Source organism: Papio anubis, chromosome 4, assembly GCF_008728515.1.
Source record: "Papio anubis isolate 15944 chromosome 4, Panubis1.0, whole genome shotgun sequence".
Taxonomy (NCBI): Eukaryota; Metazoa; Chordata; class Mammalia; order Primates; family Cercopithecidae; genus Papio; species Papio anubis.
In genome coordinates, this window is record NC_044979.1 from 8492979 (window position 1) to 8515484 (window position 22506).

General features: G+C 45.2%; 1 protein-coding gene and 2 pseudogenes across 1 annotated transcript; 1 reads left to right on the forward strand and 2 right to left on the reverse strand.

The window, feature by feature from the left end:
- Nucleotides 1-5058: 5058 nt before the first annotated feature.
- On the reverse strand, nt 5059-7567 carry LOC108585207 (annotated as a pseudogene).
- On the forward strand, nt 6963-8380 carry LOC110742954 (annotated as a pseudogene).
- A 3388-nt stretch (nt 8381-11768) lies between these two features.
- Nucleotides 11769-18384, reverse strand: LOC110742924 (GTPase IMAP family member 5). Its single transcript, XM_021936416.2, has 3 exons — nt 17705-18384; nt 14435-14483; nt 11769-13168 (listed from the first exon to the last, which is right to left on the reverse strand). Exons 1-3 carry the CDS (start codon nt 17744-17746, stop codon nt 12288-12290), a joined length of 972 nt encoding a protein of 323 aa, XP_021792108.1. The 5' UTR covers nt 17747-18384; the 3' UTR covers nt 11769-12287.
- Between the last annotated feature and the right edge of the window lie 4122 nt (nt 18385-22506).

Below are 22506 nucleotides of genomic sequence, written 5' to 3' on the forward strand. Positions count from 1 at the left end.
AACTTTGGTGAATCTGACAATTATGTGTCTTGGAGTTGCTCTTCTCGAGGAGTATCTTTGTGGCATTCTCTGTATTTCCTGAATGTGAATGTTGGCCTGCCTTACTAGGTTGGGGAAGTTCTCCTGGATGATATCCTGCAGAGTGTTTTCCAACTTGGTTCCATTTTCCCCATCACTTTCAGGCACATCAATCAGACTTAGATCTGGTTTTTTCACATAATCCCATATTTCTTAGAGGCTTTGTTCATTTCTTTTTACTCTGTTTTCTCTACACTTCTCTTCTCGCTTCATTTCACTCATTTCATCTTCAATCCCTGATACTCTTTCTTTCAGTTGATTGAGTCAGTTACTGAAGCTTGTGCATTTGTCACGTAGTTCTTGTGTTATGGTTTTCATCTCTATCAGTTCTTTTATGGTCTTCTCTGCATTGATTATTCTAGTTATCCATTCATCCATTCTTTTTTCAAGGTTTTTAGTTTCTTTGCCCTGGGTACATAGTTCCTCCTTTAGCTCTGAGAAGTTTGATCAACTGAGGCCTTCTTCTCTCACCTTGTGAAAGTCATTCTCCGTCCAGCTTTGTCCATTGCTGGCGATGAGCTGTGTTCCTTTGGAGGGGGAGATGCGCTCTGATTTTTTGAATTTCCAGCTTTTCTGCACTGCTTTTTCCCCATCTTTTGGTTTTATCTGCCTTTGGTCTTTGATGATGGTGATGCACTGACGGGGTTTTGGTGTGGGTGTCCTTTCTGTTTGTTAGTTTTCCTTCTAACAGTCAGGACCCTCAGTTGCAGGTCTGTTGGAATTTGCTTGAGGTCTACTCCAGATGCTGTTTGCCTGGGTATCAGAAGCAGAGGCTGCAGATGACAGAATATTGCTGAACAGCGAGTGTTGCTGTCTGATTCTTGCTCTGGAAGCTTCGTCTCAGAGGTGCACCCAGCTGTGTGAGGTGTGAGGTGTCAGTCTGCACCTAGTAGGGGATGTCTCCCAGTTAGGCTACTTAGGTGTCAGGGACCCACTTGAGCAAGCAGTTTGTCCATTCTCAGATCTCAACCTCCATGCTGGGAGAACCACTGCTCTCTTCAAAGCTGTCAGACAGGGACATTTACATCTGCAGAGGTTTCTGCTGCTTTTTGTTTAGCTATGCCTGTCCCCAGAGGTGGAGTGCATGCCACATTTTCTTAATCCAGTCTGTCATTGATGGACATTTGGGTTGGTTCCAAGTCTTTGCTATTGTGAATAGTGCTGCAGTAAACATACATGTGCATGTGTCTTTATAGCAGCATGATTTATAATCCTTTGGGTATGTACCCAGTAATGGGATGGCTGGGTCAAATGGTATTTCTAGTTCTAGATCCTTGAGGAATTGCCACACTGTCTTCCACAATGGTTGAACCAGTTTACAGTCCCACCAACAGTGTAAAAGTGTTCCTATTTCTCCACATCCTCTCCAGCACCTGTTGCTTCCTGACTTTTTAATGATTGCCATTCTAACTGGTGTGAGCTGGTATCTCATTGTAGTTTTGATTTGCATTCCTCTGATGGCTAGTGCTGATGAGCATTTTTTCATGTGTCTGTTGGCTGCATAAATGTCTTCTTTTGAGAAGTGTCTGTTCATATCCTTTGCCCACTTTTTGATGGCATTGTTTGTTTTTTTTTTGTGTAAATTTGATTGAGTTCTTCATAGGTTCTGGATATTACCCCTCTGTCAGATGAGTAGATTGCAAAAATTTTCTCCCATCTGTAGGTTGCCTGTTGACTCTGATGGTAGTTTCTTTTGCTGTGCAGAAGCTCTTTAGTTTAATTAGATCCCATTTGTCAATTTTGGCTTTTGTTGCCATTGCTTTTGGTGTTTTAGACATGAAGTCCTTGGCCATGCTTATGTCCTGAATGGTATTTCCTAGGTTTTCTTCTAGGGTTTTTATAGTTTTAGGTCTAACATTTAAGTCGCTAATCCATCTTGAATTAATTTTTGTATAAGTAGTAAGGATGGGATCCAGTTTCAGCTTTTTATTTATGGCTAGCCAGTTTTCCCAGCATCATTTATTAACTAGGGAATCCTTTCCCCATTTCTTGTTTTTGTCAAGTTTGTCAAAGATGAGATGGTTGTAGATGTGTGGTATTGTTTCTGACGGCTCTGTTCTGTTCCATTGGTCTATATCTCTGTTTTGGTCCCAGTACCATGCTGTTGTGGTTACTGTAGCCTTGTAGTATAGTTTGAAGTCAGGTAGCGTGATGCCTCCAGCTTTGTTCTTTTGGCTTAGGAGTGTCTTGGCAATGCGGGGTCTTTTTTGGTTCCATATGAACTTTAAAGTAGTTTTTTCCAATTCTGTGAAGAAAGTCATTGGTAGCTTAATGGGGATGACATTGAATCTGTAAATTTCCTTGGGCAGTATGGCCATTTTCATGATATTGATTCTTCCTATCCATGAGCATGGTATGTTCTTCCATTTGTTTGTGTCCTCTTTTGTTTCATTGAGTAGTGGTTTGTAGTTCTCCTTGAAGAGGCCCTCATATCCCTGTAAGTTGCAAGCACATCTTTTAAAAAGGTCACCCAAATATTCTTGAAAAGAAAATAATCTTCCTTGGAAAGATGAGGTTTTTGGGTCTTTTTTAAATTTTATTTTTATTTTTTATTTATTTATTTTTTTTGAGACAGAGTCTCACTCTGTCTCCCAGTCTGGAGTGCAGTGTTGCAATCTCGGCTCACTGCAACCTCCACTTCCTGGGTTCAAGCAATTCTCCCACCTCTGCCTCCTGAGTAGCTGGGATTATAGGCATGGACCACCACGCCTGGGTAATTTTTGTATTTTTAGTAGAGAAAGTGTTTCACCATGTTGGCCAGGCTGGTCTAGAACTCGTGGTCTCAGGTGATCCATCCACCTTGGCCTCTCAAAATGCTGGGATTACAGAGATGAGCCACCACGCCCAGCCAAAAAGACAGATTTATGTTCAGGTTTGCTCTTTCTCTGAGTATCAGTAGAAATAATCAGCTATCGGTCAGGTTTCTCCAGAGAAACAGAAACAACAGGATATATCTAGTAAGAGATTTATTTCTAGAAATTGGCTCATGTGATTTCGGGGGTTGGCAGGTCCAAAATCTGTGGTACAGGTGGGCAGGCTGAACATTCAGCCAGGAGTAGACACTGCAGTCTTGAGGTGGAATTCCTTCTCTGGGAAATCGGTTATTGCCTTAAGACTTTCAACTGCCTGGGTGATTTCCCTCTATGTTACAGAAGGTAATCCTTACTTTGCATTAACCACATCTGCAAAATATCCTCATAGCAACACCTGGATTAGTGTTTGGTTAGACCATTGGGTACTATGGCCTCGCCAAGTGACACATAAGAATGACCATCACACTCAGTTTGAAGGGCCCTCTCATGGATTGCAGGATGACAGAAAATGCTTTGGTTTCTATCCAAAACATCAGCACTTGCTTGGATGTAAAGGCAAGGCTTGAGTTGTGTCATCAGAGCTGTGGGTGGATAACTCTTATTTGAATTGTGTGTACTGTGGGACAGACTTTGCAACCAGATTAGATTAGCTTCCATGGGACCTGGCTAAAGAATAGAGAGATTCCAGGAAGCAGTACTGGTGTTAAAAATACCCTCAGGCTCAATTACAAAGAAATTACTAGGGAATTACCTCATAGAAAGTGAGTTTTGACATTTAGTACTTCCATGAAAATGATTCCAAAATTATTTATTTATTAATTTATTTTCCCTGCTAAAGTAATCACTGGCCAATTGAACTGTGTCTGTGTTGGGGGGCAAGGAGCTAGATACCATCATATGTGGCATGATCCCAAGGAACATTAGAAAATTGATTTATTCCAAAAAGCGTTTTTTATTTATAAAAATATTTTATTTGAAAATTTATTTTTGGAGACTATAAATGGTTAAATTCCAAAATAGTAGTAATACAGAATTTTTAACAATATTTTAATATTTCTTTTTACTCAAGTCCGCCTTTGTGTTTTTCTTTCCATAAGCAAATACACTGGATTAAAGCAACAGTACTCTTATCTTCAAGTTCAGTGCCTGAGTTTCTTGAATACTATTTCCATTTAGAGTTTAGTAATTACTTAACTTCACATTATTCTGTCACAAATGATAATCTATATATAATCCTACCTATATAGTAAAAATCATAAAACTATTATAAGCCAAGTCAACAGAATTTATAAAGTTAATATAAAACAATAACTATATGGATACACATGTACATTGGTCCCTATTAGAACTATGCCAACATGACAAGCATTATTTAAAGAATGGGTTTTTTGGGCATAGAGAAGTGAGGGGTCACTATCATCAAAAATTATTAGGGAGATTATAGGTAAAAAGAAATCAGCCTATGATTTTAACTAACTAAAGGAGGAAAAGGGAGCACGTCATCACAGCTGATGTAGTTGGGAAAATTCAGTTACCATTCTATCACAAACTGGTTGACTACTTCTAGAGCTCACAGTCAGGCTCTTCAGGCATTCTGTTACTCTCTCACTAAAAGTTTCCTTACATGGGACATAAAGCTACTTTTATGATAACAACAGAATATTACAATGCTGTTTAGTCATTAGCAAGCAATAGAAAAACAACTTGGAAATTGGGGGAGCCACATAGTCTCATTACCCCTGAAGACAGGGGCCAAAATGAGTCATTAAGAAACAGTATTTGATCAACCCAAATGCTGATCCGTGATAGATTGGAGAAAGAAAACGTGGTACATATACACCATGGGTTACTATGCAGTCATAAAAAGGAATTAGATCACGTCCTTTGCAGGTATATGGATGAAGCTGGAAGCCATTATCCTCAGCAAACTAATGCAGGAAAAGAAAACCAAACACCACATGTTCTCACTTACAAGTGGGAGCTGAATAATGAGAACACACGGACACAGGGAGGGGACTAACACACACTGGGGTCTGTCGGGGAGGGTGGGGTGGGAGGAGGGAGAGCATCAGGAAAAATAGCTAATGCATGCCAGGCTATTAGGTGGCATGGTGATGGGTTGATAGGTGCAGCAAACCACCATGGCACACATTTGCCCATGTAACAAACCTGCACATCCGGCACATGTAATCCAGAACTTAAAATAAAAAAAAGAAAAAGAAAAAGCAGACAATATTCAAAGAGCACTGTAGTATCTAACGTGATTTATAAAACAAGAAACGTGCAGCAATTTTCAATGAAAAATGCCATAGTGTTTGAAAACTAGGAATGTTTTGGTGCTGATTTTTATCAAGGTGGTACACCAAGTCATTAAATTGGAACAAATTCCAAATTCACAATTACTTGCATCACCTCAGTTTACTAATCCAATAAATGACAAAAAAAGACAAATAAATAAAACAGCATTGTAGAGCCCAGCAGCTTTTTTTTTTTTTGGCTCCCTATGGATAAAATCTCCACTTTGCCCATAGTTTTACCTAGAAATCCAGTTGTAGAATCAAATTGTGAATCCATTTCAGCTAATAATTTATTTTGGGTTTTAACTTCATGGCCTATTTCAATGGAAAAATATTTTATAACAGTTACTTTGCTTCTCAGACTTTCAGTGAGTCTCTTGTTTTTTTCTTCACAGGCACTATACCCACTATTAGCATAGCCATCGTTCCCAGAGTTGTCAGGAGGTACTCCTTCACCCAGGCCTGCATGCTTCATTCTGCTAGAGGAGAGAGGGAAAAGGTGGGCGCAAGAGGGTTGGGTGAGTGGGAAAGAGTTAGGGGTGACCTGGATCACACCTTCAGTACCAGGGCCCCGTGGAACACTAACTTCTTCCCCTAAAGCGCCAAGACATCAGTCCAAAAAGTATTTTTTCAATTGACCAGGCATAGGCTCCGCAATTCTGCAATTAGGGACTCACTCTTTAGCATTAATGCCTTGAGCCTGTTACAAGGCAACGCACTGAAACTTTGCACACAGCCAGGTCCTCATGTTGCTTTGGAAAGGGTTGTATAGGTTTTTCATAGTAGCGAAGTCTGAGAAGTCATTCTTCTGTGGGGCCTGGGTGGATTTTCTACCTGAGCACTGGAAGTAGGAGGTAGGAGGTAGGAGGAAAGGTATGGTGGGAACAGTGCAAGGAGGTGAGGGAGCTTGATGAGAAGTGCCCCTGGGGTAGTGACTGGTCCAAGACTGAGGTAGGAATAGGGAAGCACCAATCCTCTGTAGCATAAGGCATTAATCTGAGCCCAACAAATCAGTTCTTCTCTCCAATTACTGGATGTTCATGCCCCTACTCCCCACCCCTAACCTGGACCCATGACAATCTCCTACTCTTAGGGTAAGCAACTCATCTTGGTGTGTCTGGGACTTTCCCAGTTCAGCACTGAAAGTCCTTCAATCAGGGAATCCTCGCAGACCTGGGTCAACCAGGATGGTTGGTCACCCTTTGCACCACCATCGCCGTGGAAACATAGGGGAGAATTTCTTTTGTGTGTTTATCAAAGGGGGATGCTTTGCCGGGCACACTTTAGTTTGGGTACCAGCCCTGAGACCCTAAAAGTGGACAAGAACACATGACAGCCAGATGTTCAGTTGGAAATGATTGCTGACTTTCTTGATCTGGGTGGACAGCATCCATCAGCCTTCCCTGCCTTCCATTCACTGCCTCCCATTAGCTAAATACAGGTGCTGGGAAACGCAGGCATGTGGTGCATTCTGGGGCTGCCTGTATGTTAAATACAGGTGCTGGGAAACGCAGGCTTGTGGTGCATTTTGGGGCTGTCTGTATGTTCTTCAGCAGGAAGCCCAGGCTACTGCTGAGAATACCTGAAGTCAGCAGACCTGGGTGTTAGTCTCAGCTCATCCCTTAAATAATGTGTGACCTCAGCAGGGTTTTCTTTTCTTGCCTCAATTTCCTCATCTGTAAAACGTGATGCTTTGTGTTGGATATCACATCCGCCTCCAGTGTGAGCAATCCATGTATGTTTTCCCCTCTAGGATAAGATAGAAGGGCTTCGAATGGGTGGAGAAGGTGCCTTCTGCACGGGCAAGGGAGCTGCACTTGGTAAAGCTCTTATAAAGGTCAAGGGTTGTAGACGCAGAACTGGGGGGCAAACTTCCCACCTGGCAGTGAAAGGCACAAGACTGTATTCACCAACGACAAAGAAAACACATTTACCCCCAGAAATACAGCATATTAAGCTCTTAACTGCCATCCTCTTTTCAGTGAGGACAAGATTTTCCAAACAAAACTCTGATCGTGAAAAATAGAGATCAGCTAGGGATGGGAGAGGGAGAAAGCATGAGATGGACCACGCAGTGGCGGAGAAAACGGCCTCCTCCTGGCCCCACCCCAGGCCCTCAGGGTGGGAAGTGCATCGAGGGAAGGCCAGAAAGGGGCAGAGCTCAGCAGTCCCAAAGGGGAAGAGCCCTGGAGCTCTGGCCAGCTGGGTAATCCCACAAACACTGTGTGAGTCCCTCCATTCTCTGTACGTGGGGTCAGGGATGGGAGTGGAGCTGTGGAGTCCTCATTGACCCAGGGTGCCAGTGCCTCTGGATGCCTTTGCCTTCTGTCTTTTGGTGCCTCCACCTCAGAATGCAGTTTTTACATACTCACTCTTCACCCACTCTCACAGGCTGAGGACAAGGCAGGTTGGCTCCAGGATCACTGCTGCTGCTGATCCCCCTGGTGGGCAAAACAGGCTGAGGGAAAAGTGCCACAGGGAACAGCATCCTCGGCCAGCTCGTGTTTGAGTCCAAGCTGGGGGCCCAGTCAGTAACCAGGACGTGCCAGGTGGAGACAGGAACATGGAACAGGAGGAAAGTCCTGGTGGTTGACATGCTCTCCATCTTTGAGTCAGAGGTCCAGACTCAAGAGCTGTACAAGAACATTGGGAACTGCTACCTGCTCTCTGCCCCGGGGCCCCACGTGCTGCTTCTGGTGATCCAGCTGAGGCGTTTCACTGCTTAGGACATGGTGGCAGTCAGGAGGGTGAAGGAGGTTTTTGGGGCAGGGGCCATGAGACATGTGGTCATCCTCTTCACCCACAAAGAGGTCTTAGGGGCCAGGCCCTGGATGACTATGTAGCATACATGGACAACCATAGCCTGAAGGACCTGGTGCAGGAGTGTGTGAGGAGATACTACACCTTCAACAACCGGGCCACCGTGGAGGAGCAGAGGCAGCAGCGGGCACAGCTCGTGGCTGCGATCAAGAGGCTGGGGAGGGAGTGAGAGGGCTCCTTCCACAGCAACGACCTCGTCCTGGATGCCCAGCTGCTCCAGAGAGGCAGGCTGGGGCCTGCCAAGAAGACTACGGGCAGTACCTGGCCAGTGTGGAATGGCAGGTGGAGAAGCAGAGGTGAGAGCTGAGGGAGGATGAGAGTAACTGGCCATACAAAGTGCTCCCCAGAGTTAAACAGCAGATGCTTTCTTAGGTTGTCATGTCTGCCTTTTTATTACATGTGGTTTGATTGTTCTTGCCATTTTAATGAACTTGTGTATCACTTGTGGACACTGAGCATTTTAGGTGATTTCTACAGCCTGCCTTTTTTCTTTCCCAGAGTTGCCATCTCTGTTTATGTGTCTATCGCCCTTTGCTTGCTTTTTACAGAATTTCACTCCCAATTTATCTTCCTCGCAACAGACATATCATCAATTTTCCATCCAGTGCTTTTAGATAAATAAAATATTGGCTGGGTGTGGTGGCTCACGCCTGGAATCCTAGCACTTTGGGAGACCAAGGCGGGCAGATCACTTGAGGTCAGGAGTTCGATACCAACCTGGCCAACATGGTGAAACCCTGTCTCTACTAAAAATACAAAAATTAGCCACAAAAATCACTTGAACCGTGAGGTGGAGGTTGTAGTGAGCCGAGATTGAGACACTGCACTCCAGCCTGGACGACAGAGTGAGACTCTGTCTCAGAAAAAAAAAAAAAAAAAAAAGAAAGAAAGAAAGAAAAAGAAAAACTAGTTTTTTTTTGTTTTGTTTTGTTAACTTGTGAGTGTAAATCATAAACTGGCTGGGTATGGCCATGGAATATTTGGTGGCTTGCAGGAAGAAAGGTGCTTGGCTACGAGGGTCTGAGAATGTCTCACCCTGGGCCCTGCTTTCTGCATTCCTGATGTCCAGGGGAGAAATGTGCTATGAGACAAGCTGCTGGCAGAATTCCTTACTTTATTCATAGATATGCCCAGATTTATTCGCAGGCTGAAAAGATGATGCCCTGCCCCCACCTCAGAAAGCAAGGATGGCGAGGTCAATCTGCTGAACCAAGTAGGGGACCCTGGAGGTGTGGAGGAGGCTGGAGGACAAGGGGCTGGACTTGAGGGAAAGAGAGCAAGGGGTTGCAGTGGCCAGATGGGGCCTGCCTTAGGGAAAGCAAGGAGAGCAGCTGGGAAATGCAGGACCTGGGATGTCGTGGAGCAGGAGTTTTTAGGGCCACAGAGCAGAAAACCTGTGCTCAGCAGACTATATGGTAGATGTCCCAGCTACTTATCTCAACTTTGCTGCATAGACAAAGGCCACTATGGATGAGACTGTAAGTGATGTGCAAGGCTTTGATCCCTAGAACTTCATGAGCACTGAACTCTGAATTTCATGCAGTTTTCATGTGTGAAGATAAAATGTTATTTTTCTTCTGATTTCTTCAACCATTTGGAAATGTAAACACCCCTCTTAGCTCATAGCTGTACAAAACAGGTGGCGGGCCAGATTTAGGCTGAGGGCTGTCATCTGTTTCACTGATTTCCCATTGTTGGCCGGGCTGCACTGCAATGCCACATCTCTAACCCCAAACTCAGTACCATCCAGGACAGTGACATGTGATGTCCGTGGGAATTTGAGGAAAGGGTGGTGGTCCCCATCTCAATGGCAGTAAAGAGAAGAAGGCAGACATGGGGCTCAAGTATGGGCAGGTTGGGAATTCAGTGGAAACAGGTAATCAGATGAAGAGGAAGTCCCTGGGTCCCTCCACCACACCTTCTTCTTTGTGTTCGGTAAGGGAGACCTGCAGCCGTCCTGGAGAGGCCATGGCTGGATGGGCAAGTGACTACTGTGGGGTGAGTCTGAGGTGCTCGGCTGTGATGCCCCTTAGCAGCATCTTCCAGCTCTGCTTCTGGCAATGAAGCTCCATGTCTGGTTCCATGGCATTGACTCCTGCATCCTCTAGCACAGAACTGATTCCAAACATGTGCAGGGAGTGTGTTGTGTGCCAGCTCCCTAAACCCTGGGAACCCTGAGTTCTCAGACCAAGGACCACCTCCTCAATGCAGTGTTCCCAAACTGCTCCAATGAGCTTGATTTAGTTCAGTCCAGCTTCACAGACATTTATGACGTTAGTACTGAGGGTCAGGGTCAATGCCTGGCACCAGGAGTGTAAGATAAAAAATAACAGGATTCTGCTCCCCAGGAGACTGTGGGGTGGAGGAATGAAAGCACATAAAAAGTGGGGCTGTAGGAGAAGGTTTCTTTTGGAAGCAATGTCAGCAAGAAGGAGACCACGGCAGGCTCTGCAGAGGCTTCCTAGACGGAGAGATGCTAAGCTGACTGGGAACATCCTTGCCTCTTGGGGGAAGTCACTGGAGGCTGAGGGGCATGTAATTAAGGAATGGGATGGGAGTCAGCACACAGGAGGAGGGGTGCATGGGGGGCTGGAGCTGGGGCTGGGTGGGGATGGGGGTTCTGGGCCTCATTCTCAGGATTCGAGGGTGCCTCCTGGAATCCTGGCCAGAGGCTTCTAAGCAGGTTGGTGTATCTTGGGAAGATCAGGTGGCAGCAAGAGGCAGCTGGGTTGTATGAGTATAAGCCTGGAGACAAGGATAACATTCAGAGGAAATCAGCACCTGCACTCCAGTAGTAGCAGTGGTGATGGACAGGACAGATTCGGGATAGCTAAGGAGGTGCCCCGCGGTGTGGTCACTGATGACAACATCGGGAGGGAACTCACCTCTGTCCTGGGTGACTTTGAAATGTGGCTTCCTTCACTGCAGCAGCCCCGCAGAGGAGGAGTGGGCTGAGTTGAGGGAGGCAAAGACTGCACATAAGTGTGGTGACCTTGAAGCCTCCGGAAACTGGTCCAGTACGTGTTGTCTGGGCTCTCCCTCCCTCCAGGGAGGCACTCTTGATGGACATAGCCATGATCTTAAGAAAGCATTACAGAGCGGCGCTGCCAGAGTAGCCTCCTTCCAGTGGGGGGATTGCCCATTCCCGGGTCACCTGGTCCACACTCCCTCTACTAACAAGGAATCACTTTCATGGTGAGCAGGATTGCCTGGTACCCAGCCAACAGCCTGTCCCCCACCCCAACCCTGTGGACATCGACTTCCAAAGAAATAGAGCTGGAGAGCTGATCCAAGGACCTTTTACAGTGGAGAAGGAGAAAGGGTTTGGTTAACCTTTCTCATGTGTGAACGTTTGCCAAAGTGATTCCTTGCAGAGCACTGAAATGTGAGCTGTGTTTCTCTTGGGCCCCTGGCCAAACTGAGAAGAAAGCACAGAGAAAGCCCTGCATAGAGGGCACCCCATTTCCTTGACCCTTTCCCACTCCCATTCGTCAATGCAATCCAACTGAAAGTGTTTTGCTTTACTCAGAGTTCAGGGAATGTCCACTATGTGGCAGACACTTCAGTAGGAGCAGGAGGTTCTTCCTAATTTTAGGAACAAGAAAAGCCAATCTTGTTCCTTTGTTCTGGATGCCACTTGCTCAAAGGAAGCATGTAGACTGGGAAGTTCCAACAGATTGAAAGGATAAAAAGGAATGTGGAGAAATTTTCATTACTTTGAATGTTTTAAAATGCAGGTAAAAGAGACCCGGAGCACAAATAGCTTAAATAAGTAGGAAATTTATTGGCTAACACAACTGGAAATGCAGAGATGGGGCAGGCTGCAGGGCTGGTGGCTCAGGGCTCAGGTGGCCCCAACTCTCTGTGCTGCTCTGAGGCACTGCGTTCAACCTCAGGTTGGCAGCACAAAGCTGCTGACAGTCCCAGTGTCACACCCAGACCCCACAATGCCAGGGACAAAGATAGGTTCTATCTAATGAGAGATCTTCCATCCCCACCTCTGCAGACTTTTACTCACTTATCATGGACCTGCATGGGATCTCGGGCCCGTTCCTGAAGCAGTCATTGGCAGAGAGAGTGGGATAGTGTTTATAGCAGCCAGGCAGCCTTGGAGTGGAGGCACACAGCTCCAAGTCTATAAGGTAGAAGGGGAAATGGGAGCTGCACAGACAGCAAGCAGCGTGCTCCACAGACCATGAGGATCCGAGTCTGAATTGGTGATTATTAGAACAATGACGCCATGGAGTGATACGTTAGAAGTGCTCCAGGGTCCAGAGATTTAAATATAATGAAAGATGAACAGAAAAATAATTAAAAAAAGTATGCTGCACCAAAAAAGAAAAACAAAAATCTCATAATGCAAAAGCATCAAGTGTTTGACTCTGAGGAGCGCCTTGTATGCCCAGTTACTCTCATTCTCCCTCAGCTCTTGCCTCTGCTTCTCCACCTGCCATTTCACCTTGGCCAGGTACTGCCTGTAGTCTTCCTGGCAGGTCCCAGCTCCAGCTCTTTGGAGCAGCTGGGCATCCAGGAAGAGGTTGTTGCTGTGGAAGGAGCCCTCTCGCTCCCTTCCCAGCCTCTCAATCACAGCCAGGAGCTCTGTCTGCTGCTGCCTCTGCTCTTCCCCAGAGCCCCGGTTGTTGAAGGCACAGTACCTCCTCTCGCACTCCTGCACCAGGTCCTTCAGGCTGTGGTTGTCCGTGTTTGCTACATAGTCATCCAGGGCCTGGCCCCCTAAGTCCTCTTTGTGGGTGAAGAGGATGACCACATGTCTCATGGCCCCTGCCCCAAAGACCTCCTTCACCTTCCTGACGGCCATTGTGTCCTGAGCAGTGAAACGCCCCAGCTGGATCACCAGAAGCAGCACGTGGGGCCCGGGGGCAGAGAGCAGGTAGCAGTCCCCAATGTTCTTGTACAACTCTTGGGTATCAGCCTTTGACTCAAAAATGGAGGGTGTGTCAACTACCAAGACTTTCCTCCCATTCCATGTTCCTGTTTTTGCCTGGCACGTCCTGGTCACTGACTGGGCCATCAGCTTGGACTCAAACACGCGCTGGCCAAGGATGCTGTTCCCTGTGGCACTTTTCCCGCAGCCTGTTTTGCCCACTAGGATAATCCTCAATGCCGGTGGTGTTGCAAACAAGTTATCTTCTGATCTACCTGTAGAAAAAGAAGTTTTGTGTCTTACCAAGTTAATGATCCTTAAGAATGTTAGGTCATTGTTCATGGATATCTCATAAAAGCTATGAACCTCCTCCCCAGAATGACAGACATGTTTATGTGTGTATAGAAGTGTGCATACAACTGTAGGTGAATCTTGCATGTAAAAAGCCTCACTGGAAGCCCATGCTTGGATCCACAGCCAGGAGTCAGAACTGTTGCATTAAGGGGATGCATTAAGCACTTCATCTGGATTGTGGCAAATAGAGCTTTCCTGAAAGAAAATGGTCCTTGTGTTTTCCCCTGCATGGTGTTTAGGCTAGATCCATGGATAATTATTAGAAGGAGGGAGGGGATGAGTAGTTACAAGTGAGAAAATACAATTACTTCTCTTTCACCCACATATTTCCAGGCACACTTGTAAAAACACACTCCACACATTCATCCAAGCCTTGAGGGTCAAGCAGGTCTCCACTGGCAGATCTATAGTGACCCCTGCCGGGGGTCAGCTGCCTGTCCCTGGGTCTGTGCTCTCTGGATAGGGAGTGAAATGTTTGAAATTGAGATGACGTAGGTTGTAGTTAATGTTAGGGCAACGTCTGGGAGATGACCCTAAGGTGGATGGCTCAAAAAGGTAGAACATAAGCTCAATAGAAGCATGTGTGTTGAAAAGCTAATCTATGCGGCTGATGGAAGCACATGAAATTATAGCAGAAGTGGTGTTGGAGAGGGTGACACTGTGGCAGGAACTAAAATCTTCAAGGCACAAAGAGGGGAGAACCTGCGGATTTCTGGAGCCCAAATGAATTCAAAGTGCACTTTAGGCTCTTAAAAATCTATTATTTTATTCCTCCCACTCTGGGTTGGTTCTTCCTTTTCTTAAGTTATTCTGTGGTGTTTTGTAGCAAGCACAATGACTAAATCCCTATGGGGACGTTTTTTGTTGTTTTGTTTTGAACTGTTAGCAGACAAAGAAAGAGAAAACATATTCACCATTATGACTCGGTTTCCTTTCCACATTTCCCACACACCTAGTGCAGGGAGAGCATCACACTATGGGGTGTGTGTGTGTGTGTGTGTGCACGCGTGTGTGATTGTTTGATTAGGCACAAGAGGTATGGCGAGGTAAAAAATGATGGTTGCCTTTATCTTCTTCGTTTAAAATGAATGGGTTTCTGCCACTGTGTTTTAGATGGGGGTAAGTGGGGAGAGAATTGTGATTCTCCCAAGCATCTGGGGCTCTTGAGAACTTCAAGACTTTCTTACCTTCAGCCATAGCTCCATATTTGCCCTTCTGGAATCCTTCCATTCTCTCCTGGAATAAAAACAGGAAAAGGATAAAAAGCAAACGTCCGTATGCGAGCTGGTAGAGTCTGAGAGCACCTCAATTCAGACGTCTAAGAATAATTATCCTCAGATGAGCCATTTCCATCACTAATTTTCTAACTCATATTTTGCTTTGAAACATCTGTAAATAACTTTAAGCAAACCAGGTAATGTTAGGTTATGCTAAAATAGTGCACTATTGCTTCCCTCCCCTCAACTTAACAGAAAATCAGGAAATATTTGGAAGCAAATCAGTTGATTATCTCCCCCAACCAGAAAGGCATGAAATGAAGAAAGCATTCTTCTATGGAACAAAGAGTGAGTGTTAAAAAAAATTGAAATTACACTAGGCAAACTTACCAGAATAGAGAAAAAAATTGCCTTGCTATAAATAAGATTGATTTATTTGAAGTAGTGGAAACTTCCAGTCCTAGAAAGTCTTTGTGTCAAATGGGTATTCCAGTGGCGGAGAGGAAATTACAAGGTACTTTCCAATGGGAGGGTGGAAGTGGGGATCAGGTACACAAAGAACTGACGTGAGAGGAAATGGTGCAGGCGGACTGGTATGACCGCCTTCCCATCCTGACAGTTGGTGGAGAGGAGGTAGTGAGGTGATTGAAGAGAAATAATCAACTTCAGGCCAAATTCAAGAACAACTCATTCCTGCTCTGGGTTTCCAGCACTGCGTAACAGCATTGGGGATGTATATCTTCCACCTGACTGGATATTGCCAAATATGACTCCCAGGGAGTCGTGCTAACTCCTATTTGCACCACCCATTTATAAGAAGTCCCCAGATCTTGACAGGCACTTGGTAATATTACACTTTTAATTTCCTGTCATCCTTATGGGCATTAATAAGGATGCCTTAATTGACTTAAACTTATATTTTACTGATTATCATTAAATTAAAAACAGTTTTCATGGTTTGCTATTTTGGTTATTTATAAACTTCCATTTTTAATAACTTCTGTGATTTCTATCTTTTCCACATTTTTCTATTCATTCAGTGGATCTTCTTGGCCTTTAGGTCAATCAATCTATTTTTGTATTATCAGAATATATTAAGACAGCTTCCTGCCTCCCTCCCTTTCCCTTCTTTCTCTTCTTCCTCCTTTTCTCTTCCCCCTCCCCTCCCTCCTTTCTTTCTTTTTCTTAAGCCCAGAGAAGAGTATTCTCTCTCCTACACCCTTTCTTGTCTCTGGTAAATTATGCTTCTGGCTTTTGCTAAAGCAGCACCAGTTCCCTGACATCCTCTGAGGTTTGGAATCAACAAAATGATGTGGTAAGGGTCAAGAGGACAGTGGTAATGATGTTGATTATGAACATCGTAATTGTAATAAACCTCTGTGCAGACGTTTATAATTTTCAAGTTTATTTCATCCTTCTTATTTTAATTGCTCTCTCAAATTCCCTGTGATGTGATCAAGACTGGTCTTAAAACTTCTATTAAAATGCAAGGAAACTGAGCATTAAATGACCTGCCAAAGGTCACATATTTACAATGGAGCTAGCATCAGGAAATGGCTCCTTTTGCCTGTGTATTGTCCTTGATTCCATAGGCGGAAAAAGAGACTATTCCAAAAAAGTCAGCAAACCTCTTGGACCATGTGTACAATGCTGCCACCCCCTGGTAAGGAGACAAATTAATTGGACAGCTGGAAGACTACCGTAAAACCAACACACAGAATTTTATTGCAAAATCTTGAGTGCATTTCTTATAAAAGATTATTCAAAAATAAAATTGTTGGTGGCAGGAATTTCTCTGAATTGGGGTCTTTCCTTTTAAAACAGCCAATTGCCTGTCACAAAAGCCAGTCAGACTCTGTTATGTCAGGCAATGAGCAGCAACAATAGCTCTCCCAATCCAATCTCTCTGAGTGGATCAGGCTGCATTGAGGAATATATTTTTTGGAAGATATTAACAAATAACAAAGTGTTCACAGGTGAGTCAGAAAGGATACTGATGGCAATGCTAAAATGAGTCATGGAGAAGATTATAAAATAACTGAATAAAGCGTGGTGGACACATCGTAGGCTTGAAGGAAAGTGATACGTGTTGGTCTACAGGGCAGACAAAAGTGGGGGAATTGAGAATGAAGGCAGATATCTTCTCCAAACGAAAAATTTTACCAATAGTCCCACGAATGAGACCAAAGGTCACGAGAGATTGGAAGGCAGTGTGCAAGCAAGAAAGTAGCAGCCTCTGGCAAGCCGGTGGGAGGGTCCAGCTCAGGGAAAAGGGTGAAGCAAATGAACAAAATGCATGTTCTGATTTGAAAATTGCATGAACCTGATTTTACTATGAGAAGAGCTTATTTTAGCAAATCACAAGAAAGCAGCCTCGTCCATACTATTTTAGAAAAGATCAAACCACTTCTTGTCTTCTTTGTTCATAAGTATTTCCTTCACCCGTCTGCCCCAACCCATATATTTCCAGGTATTGGAATGATGTGTTTTGCGGTTTGGTCACTGTGGTTCCATGGCATGTCTCTCACATAAAGTTTGGCTGACAAAGGGATTGTTCACAGGTGCCCCAAACATGAGCCTGTTTCCCTACAGTGCATCCTGCAGGGTGTCACAGGAGAAATGTGGGAAATCTAGGGGAGCATGGGGTAGTTTTCTGAAGTTGAAAGTCACAAGAAAAGGTCCACTCAGGGGTCTTGTTTGGAACATGAGGTTCCTGGGGTGGGAAAATATCCTACACTTGCCCTGGGGAGCCCTAAGAATCCATCCTCAGCTCCCAGGCTTGTCTGAGACATAGTGCGTGTCTGGCTGGTCTGGGACAGGAGAAATTAGGAGGGTAAATTTGAGAAGAATGCCCCAGCATGCTAGGGGAGATGGGGAAAGCCTGTTACCCTCTGGGAGCTTCAGTTTCCCCATCGGTCCCACTGGTGAGAGGATCAGTTCAGCCTTACTCCCTGAGAGTTTCATGGAGATCGACTTGGCTAAGTAATGGGCAATGGGGCAGCAAAGCCCGCTGCCCGGGACTGGGCTGTGAGTGGAGGCGCAGATTCTTTAGGCTGTGCTCCACCAGCTGCGCACCTGCTGATGCCCGCAACACTCACCACCATTGCCCCGTTTTACTGACCAGGGAACCCAGAAGTGAGGGGATCTGTGCAAGGTCACGTCAGAAATGAACAGCTGTGACCAAACTGTGATCCTTCTGATTCCCCAAGTCTCTGTGAGCATAAACCCAGTTCTCCTTACCAGAAACGGCTGTTGTGCCCTGTCCTCCAGGGTGGCGGTCATGTAGGCTCTGGCCGGCTGGTCCTCTCTCAGGAAGGTGAAGTGACAGCAGAGAGAGCCCTGCTCTGTGGTCTGTGTGTCGGGAGGCTATTCGCAGGGCTGAGGGAGGCTGAGCAGATGCAGTTAAGGAGGAGCCACGTGCAGGGGCTGAAAGCTCCACGACTCAGCTGCAAAAAAAGAAAAGTAGAGATTATGGAGTGTGCCCCCCACACCCATGTGGACTAGGACACCCTGGTATTGGCTGGAAACTGATTGGGAACAAGCCCCTGAAAACCAGCCGAATGTGCTGCCTCCTTCACGGGCCACTTCCTGTCATGAGCCTGCCCTGGGACAGTGTGCCCCGTGCTATTTCCTTTTTATTTTTGACTGTTTCAAGCAAGCAGTATTTGGAAGAAGGAGATATGAAGGAAATTATAGACTCTCCCACTTCCAAGTTCAGAAAAGGCCCCTGGTGACTGGAAAGTTCTGGGCAGCAGCTGCTGCCCTCAGCACCCATCACTGGGGCACCTGCTCCTCCCAGCACTCTTGGGCCCCTTCTCACAGGCTCTGCTTCTGGAAAGCTTCTGCTAACCAGGATCAGAAAGGCACTCTGGTCCACAGAGGACCAGAACAAGCCCTCGCAGGGTTTGACTCTTGGCTTGTGACTTACCCTGGCAAGCTGTCTGCCACGTGATGGAGCCCTCCCTGTGGGGACATTGTGGAGTCCATGTGTCAGTTTATCTGGTAAGGGTTGAAAGCAGGGTGATAGAACCTCTATTTTTGAACTGATTGGGAAAGCAGTGGACATAAAGCTGATTGCCATTTAAGATTAGAGCAGTGGACATAAAGCAATTATGAGACGGAGAACACAATGGGACGTAGGCAGAGGGCCATCAGGGCCAAGAGAATCCCCACATCCCTCGTTGTTGACATTTGAAGTGGAGCTTACAGTCATATCATAACAATTGTCTAAGACTTGATGGGTGAAACAATTTTAAACAATCCCCTGCCAGCCTAGAAAACCTCTCCACAGAGGCAGAAGAGAAAGAAAATAATATTGAACGTGCATTGAACCAGAATGTGATCTGGATCCCAGACAATCCAGGAAGAGATTGCAAAGACGGAGAGGGATGTCACCTGGTCATATAGCCAGGCAGGTGCCACCCATTACACATGTGTTCTCAAGCTAAACCGTAACTAGTACTCAAGTAAGAGGACTTGACAGTACCCTTTGTCATACATAGTTCATCCTAAACTCACTCAGTAATCATCTGTGTTAGCTAATTGTCCTTTTCCAGAGGAAAAGGAAACTTCTCATATCCTCTATGGCAAGAGGAAGATTTGCAACTCAGAAAGGTGCTGGCAGATGTCAGGCTCCTACCGAAGTTAAGTTAGGCTCCTAAATTAGGCCCCTGCTTTCCCACGGAGACTGGGAGGTGGGGACGCTACCTTCCCTGATGTTTGCGTTTCAAAGGGATGGCTTCCAGGTGCTCTAAAGACAGTCCTGGGCTGTCAAACAGCTTTTAAAAAGATTGCATTACAAAGGGTGGAGAAAGAATTCACACTTACAAGCTTTCTAAATAAAATACTCTAAGAAGGGAGGGGTAATTCTTTTCCACGTTGTTTTTTCCCCAGAAAAGAGAATTAACATTTTTTCCTTATATTTGACTTTTATTGGTCCTTACACTTTTAAATTCTTCAAGGACTTTCAAGCTAGTCAGCACTCATAATTTGTGTGAATTGAGCAGAGCAGGGCAGGAAGTGGGCTGTAATCTGACCAGGATTTCACCCTTATTAGATAGGGACCAGGTACTCCCCCAGCAACTGCCTGGAATCCCTAAAAAGTTTGATGGACAGAGTTCACATCAAAATCTTATAGACACTGAGGGGCACCGATGCTAACCATTCTTATCAATGTAGCAAATTCACTTCATTCTAGTGACATCTTCAAACTCCCTCTCTTCTTTCCTTGTGGTTTGAACTATTCGCAAACGTTATATTTATCCACTTAACTGGGTGCTCTGGCACCCCAGCTAAGGACTGATTTTCTGCTTTGAGTTCTGGTCTCTAAGTCTTATCTTTTTTTTCTCTAGTAGTTCCCAGGCTCCTCTTATGGCTCAAAGAGACCTCAGAGAGTCAGTGATGAAATGTGTTAACTGGTCTCTATCAGTTTTCTGGATGAGATCGTGGGCTTTATAGAGGCCAGGGACTGTCTTCAGGTCAGGATCTTGCTAGAACTTAGCCCTAAAAAGTGCTCAAAAATACTTACCGAATAAATGAGTAAAACATATGACTTAAATGCTCTAACTCTTCCCTCATGTCCCCCTTTGTAGTTACATTTAGTGCTAGCAGAATAATCTTAGGTAGCTACTTTCAGAAAGCAGGACTGTAGAAATTCATATATATCCAGATATGAAAGTATTTCCAAAACTAGACTCTTTGTGCCTTTTCCCACACCCTCTCTATTCCTCTGTTCAGATTTGCAAAACAAACAAACAAACAAACAAACCCCCAGGAAACCTGGGACACCTAGGAAGTGTCCATTTTCCTTATCCTTCTGTTCGACACCAAATTCAATACCTTTTCAGCCTGGACAGAGACAGTTATCTACCAAACCTGACATAGTACAAAACGTGATGAATCATTGCTGAAAGCAGGTCTCTATCCATCCCCAGCCACCTCTGCTATCCCTGTTCTCGCTCTGCGATGCTCCCTGGTGCACAGAACTGGGCACGCTGAGTTGCAACTCATGCGCTCTAGTTATGTGATGAAGTTTCTGGAGTTCTGAGCGCAGTAGCCATCTCAGGGTAGATACCTGTAGGCTGCCCTGAGAATCAGCTTTATTAAGCTGAGGAGATGCCAAAGCTCCATCTCAGAGACATTTTGGGCAGCCACCTTCCCTATCAACTTGGAGTGATTCAAGGACCTCAGGGTTCACACCTTGGACCTTCTGTTTCAAATGGAAGATAGACAATTATTGCCTTCTGATGAAGAAGGAAGGAAGAATAAGGGAAAGAGGAGGTGCGACATTTACCACTTTCTCTGGGCTGAGGTCCTAGGTGACCAACCGGCCAACTTGCCCTGAATTTGACTGGATTTAGTACTACAAGGCCCACATCCTGGGAAACCCCTTAGTCCCAGTCAAATTGAGCCTGTTGGTCACCACATGGTCTCCTAACACTTAGTCATGCTTGCTCTCTTTCACCATCTTGCCTCTGTCTCTTCATCCATCATCTCACCCTATTCCACGAAGGTCTCCCATGAACATGACTAGTAGGAAATGTGGAAATGAAACCCCAAGCCAGAGTTGGGAGGGGCTGAAGCCAAATGCTGAAGTGTGATTTCTCTTCCTTGTCTGTAGTCACTCTAAAAAAAGTTCTTTCTTGGAACTTTTTTAGAACATTGTGTTCTTATGAAAATCAAAGAGCAGATAAAAGTTGCTGAAAAAAAGTATTAAAATGCAGGCATTTCTGTATTATCAACATTATCATTTCCTTTGTTTCTGGACAAGGTCATAGCTACTCTTTTCAGAGCTGAGAGGGGCCAGGTCAGGGGCACCTAATTGGAGGTGAAAAAAGGAGCCTCCTGGATCAGGGTGTTCTACAGAGACCACACCTGCTGAAGAGGCTTCATGAGGGTGGGGGGCGGGGGGCAGAAATCATCTAGGGGTGAGTCCAGGAGGTAGAGTTGAGGATTCAGAAACATCCAGGTCAATAAAAGGGGCAGCTATTTGAGCCCACAGTTGACACACAACATGGAAGAAGGATTAATGTTGCCATGAAGTACACTCTAAGTATCTAAATATTGCATATTTAAAGCAAATTTACCCTATTCTCCTGAGCCTTTGCACACTAGACCCAATGGGTGGTAAGCCCAGACAGCACCCATGGGAAGCAGACAAAAAGCTACCCTCTTAAGGAATCTGAAATCTTATTACAGAGACAAGACTTACGCAAATGAAAGACAATGAGTAAGGGTCCTAAATGAATGTTTTGGACAAGTGTATTTCATACACCCCATTATAGAGCATTAAAAAATGAAATAGAGCAGAAGAGAAACTATCAAAATTAATCACACAAAATGTAAGTGTATGTAAGTTCTGGGAAGCAGTAAAAAATTGAGGGTCATGGTAAAAAATATATGAAAGCACAGTTTTAGACAATGTATTAAGCAGGATTTGGGGAAGAAAGGAGGTCAAAACGGACCAACTCAAAGGAGAAAGCCCTGAAGTGTGGAGTAGAACTTGGACATGTGATCAAGGTTGACAGGGGGTGAGGAAGGGGCCCTTTGAAGTGGTTATTTTAAAGGAAGCAGAGAGTATGTAGGTGTCAGGGCAGGACAGCACCTAGAGCAGGTGTAAGAGCTTTTTATCATGACCTCTGGAGTTGTCTGGGTAGCTGATGTCTGGTTGTCTAATTCTGTAGCATTGCATTTAGAGTAGACCCTTCACCCATTTAGTTAGCCCAAAAGGCCAAGAGGGAACAGCAGGGACTGAGTGCATGCCCTGATGCTCTCCTCTAGTTGTTTATTGGATGGGTTAGATGAGGTCCAGATGGGATGACAAGGTCCCTGGAGATTTCCTGGCTGGCACCTTGGAGGACTGCTCCTGTTGCATCTGGAGTGGGGTGGACCTTCCTGAAAGCCTAATGAGACCCTCCCCTACCCTGACATTATCACCTGCAACTGAATGTCTCTGGTGAGCGTCTTGGGATCCACAAGCTGATACCTTCCTATCACGAATGTTTCTGAGCTTGCTGAGGTATACCCTCACCAGGCTGATTTCC

Excerpts from the sequence above, each read along its gene's own strand:
- LOC110742924 (XM_021936416.2), bottom strand. The coding sequence starts at position 17,746 with ATGACCGCCACCCTGGAGGACAGGGCACAACAGCCGTTTCTG. Across the intron at positions 14,484-17,704 it reads GGGCACAACAGCCGTTTCTG|GAGAGAATGGAAGGATTCCA; the intron begins GTAAGGAGAACT and ends TTTTTATTCCAG. Across the intron at positions 13,169-14,434 it reads ATATGGAGCTATGGCTGAAG|GTAGATCAGAAGATAACTTG; the intron begins GTAAGAAAGTCT and ends CTTTTTCTACAG.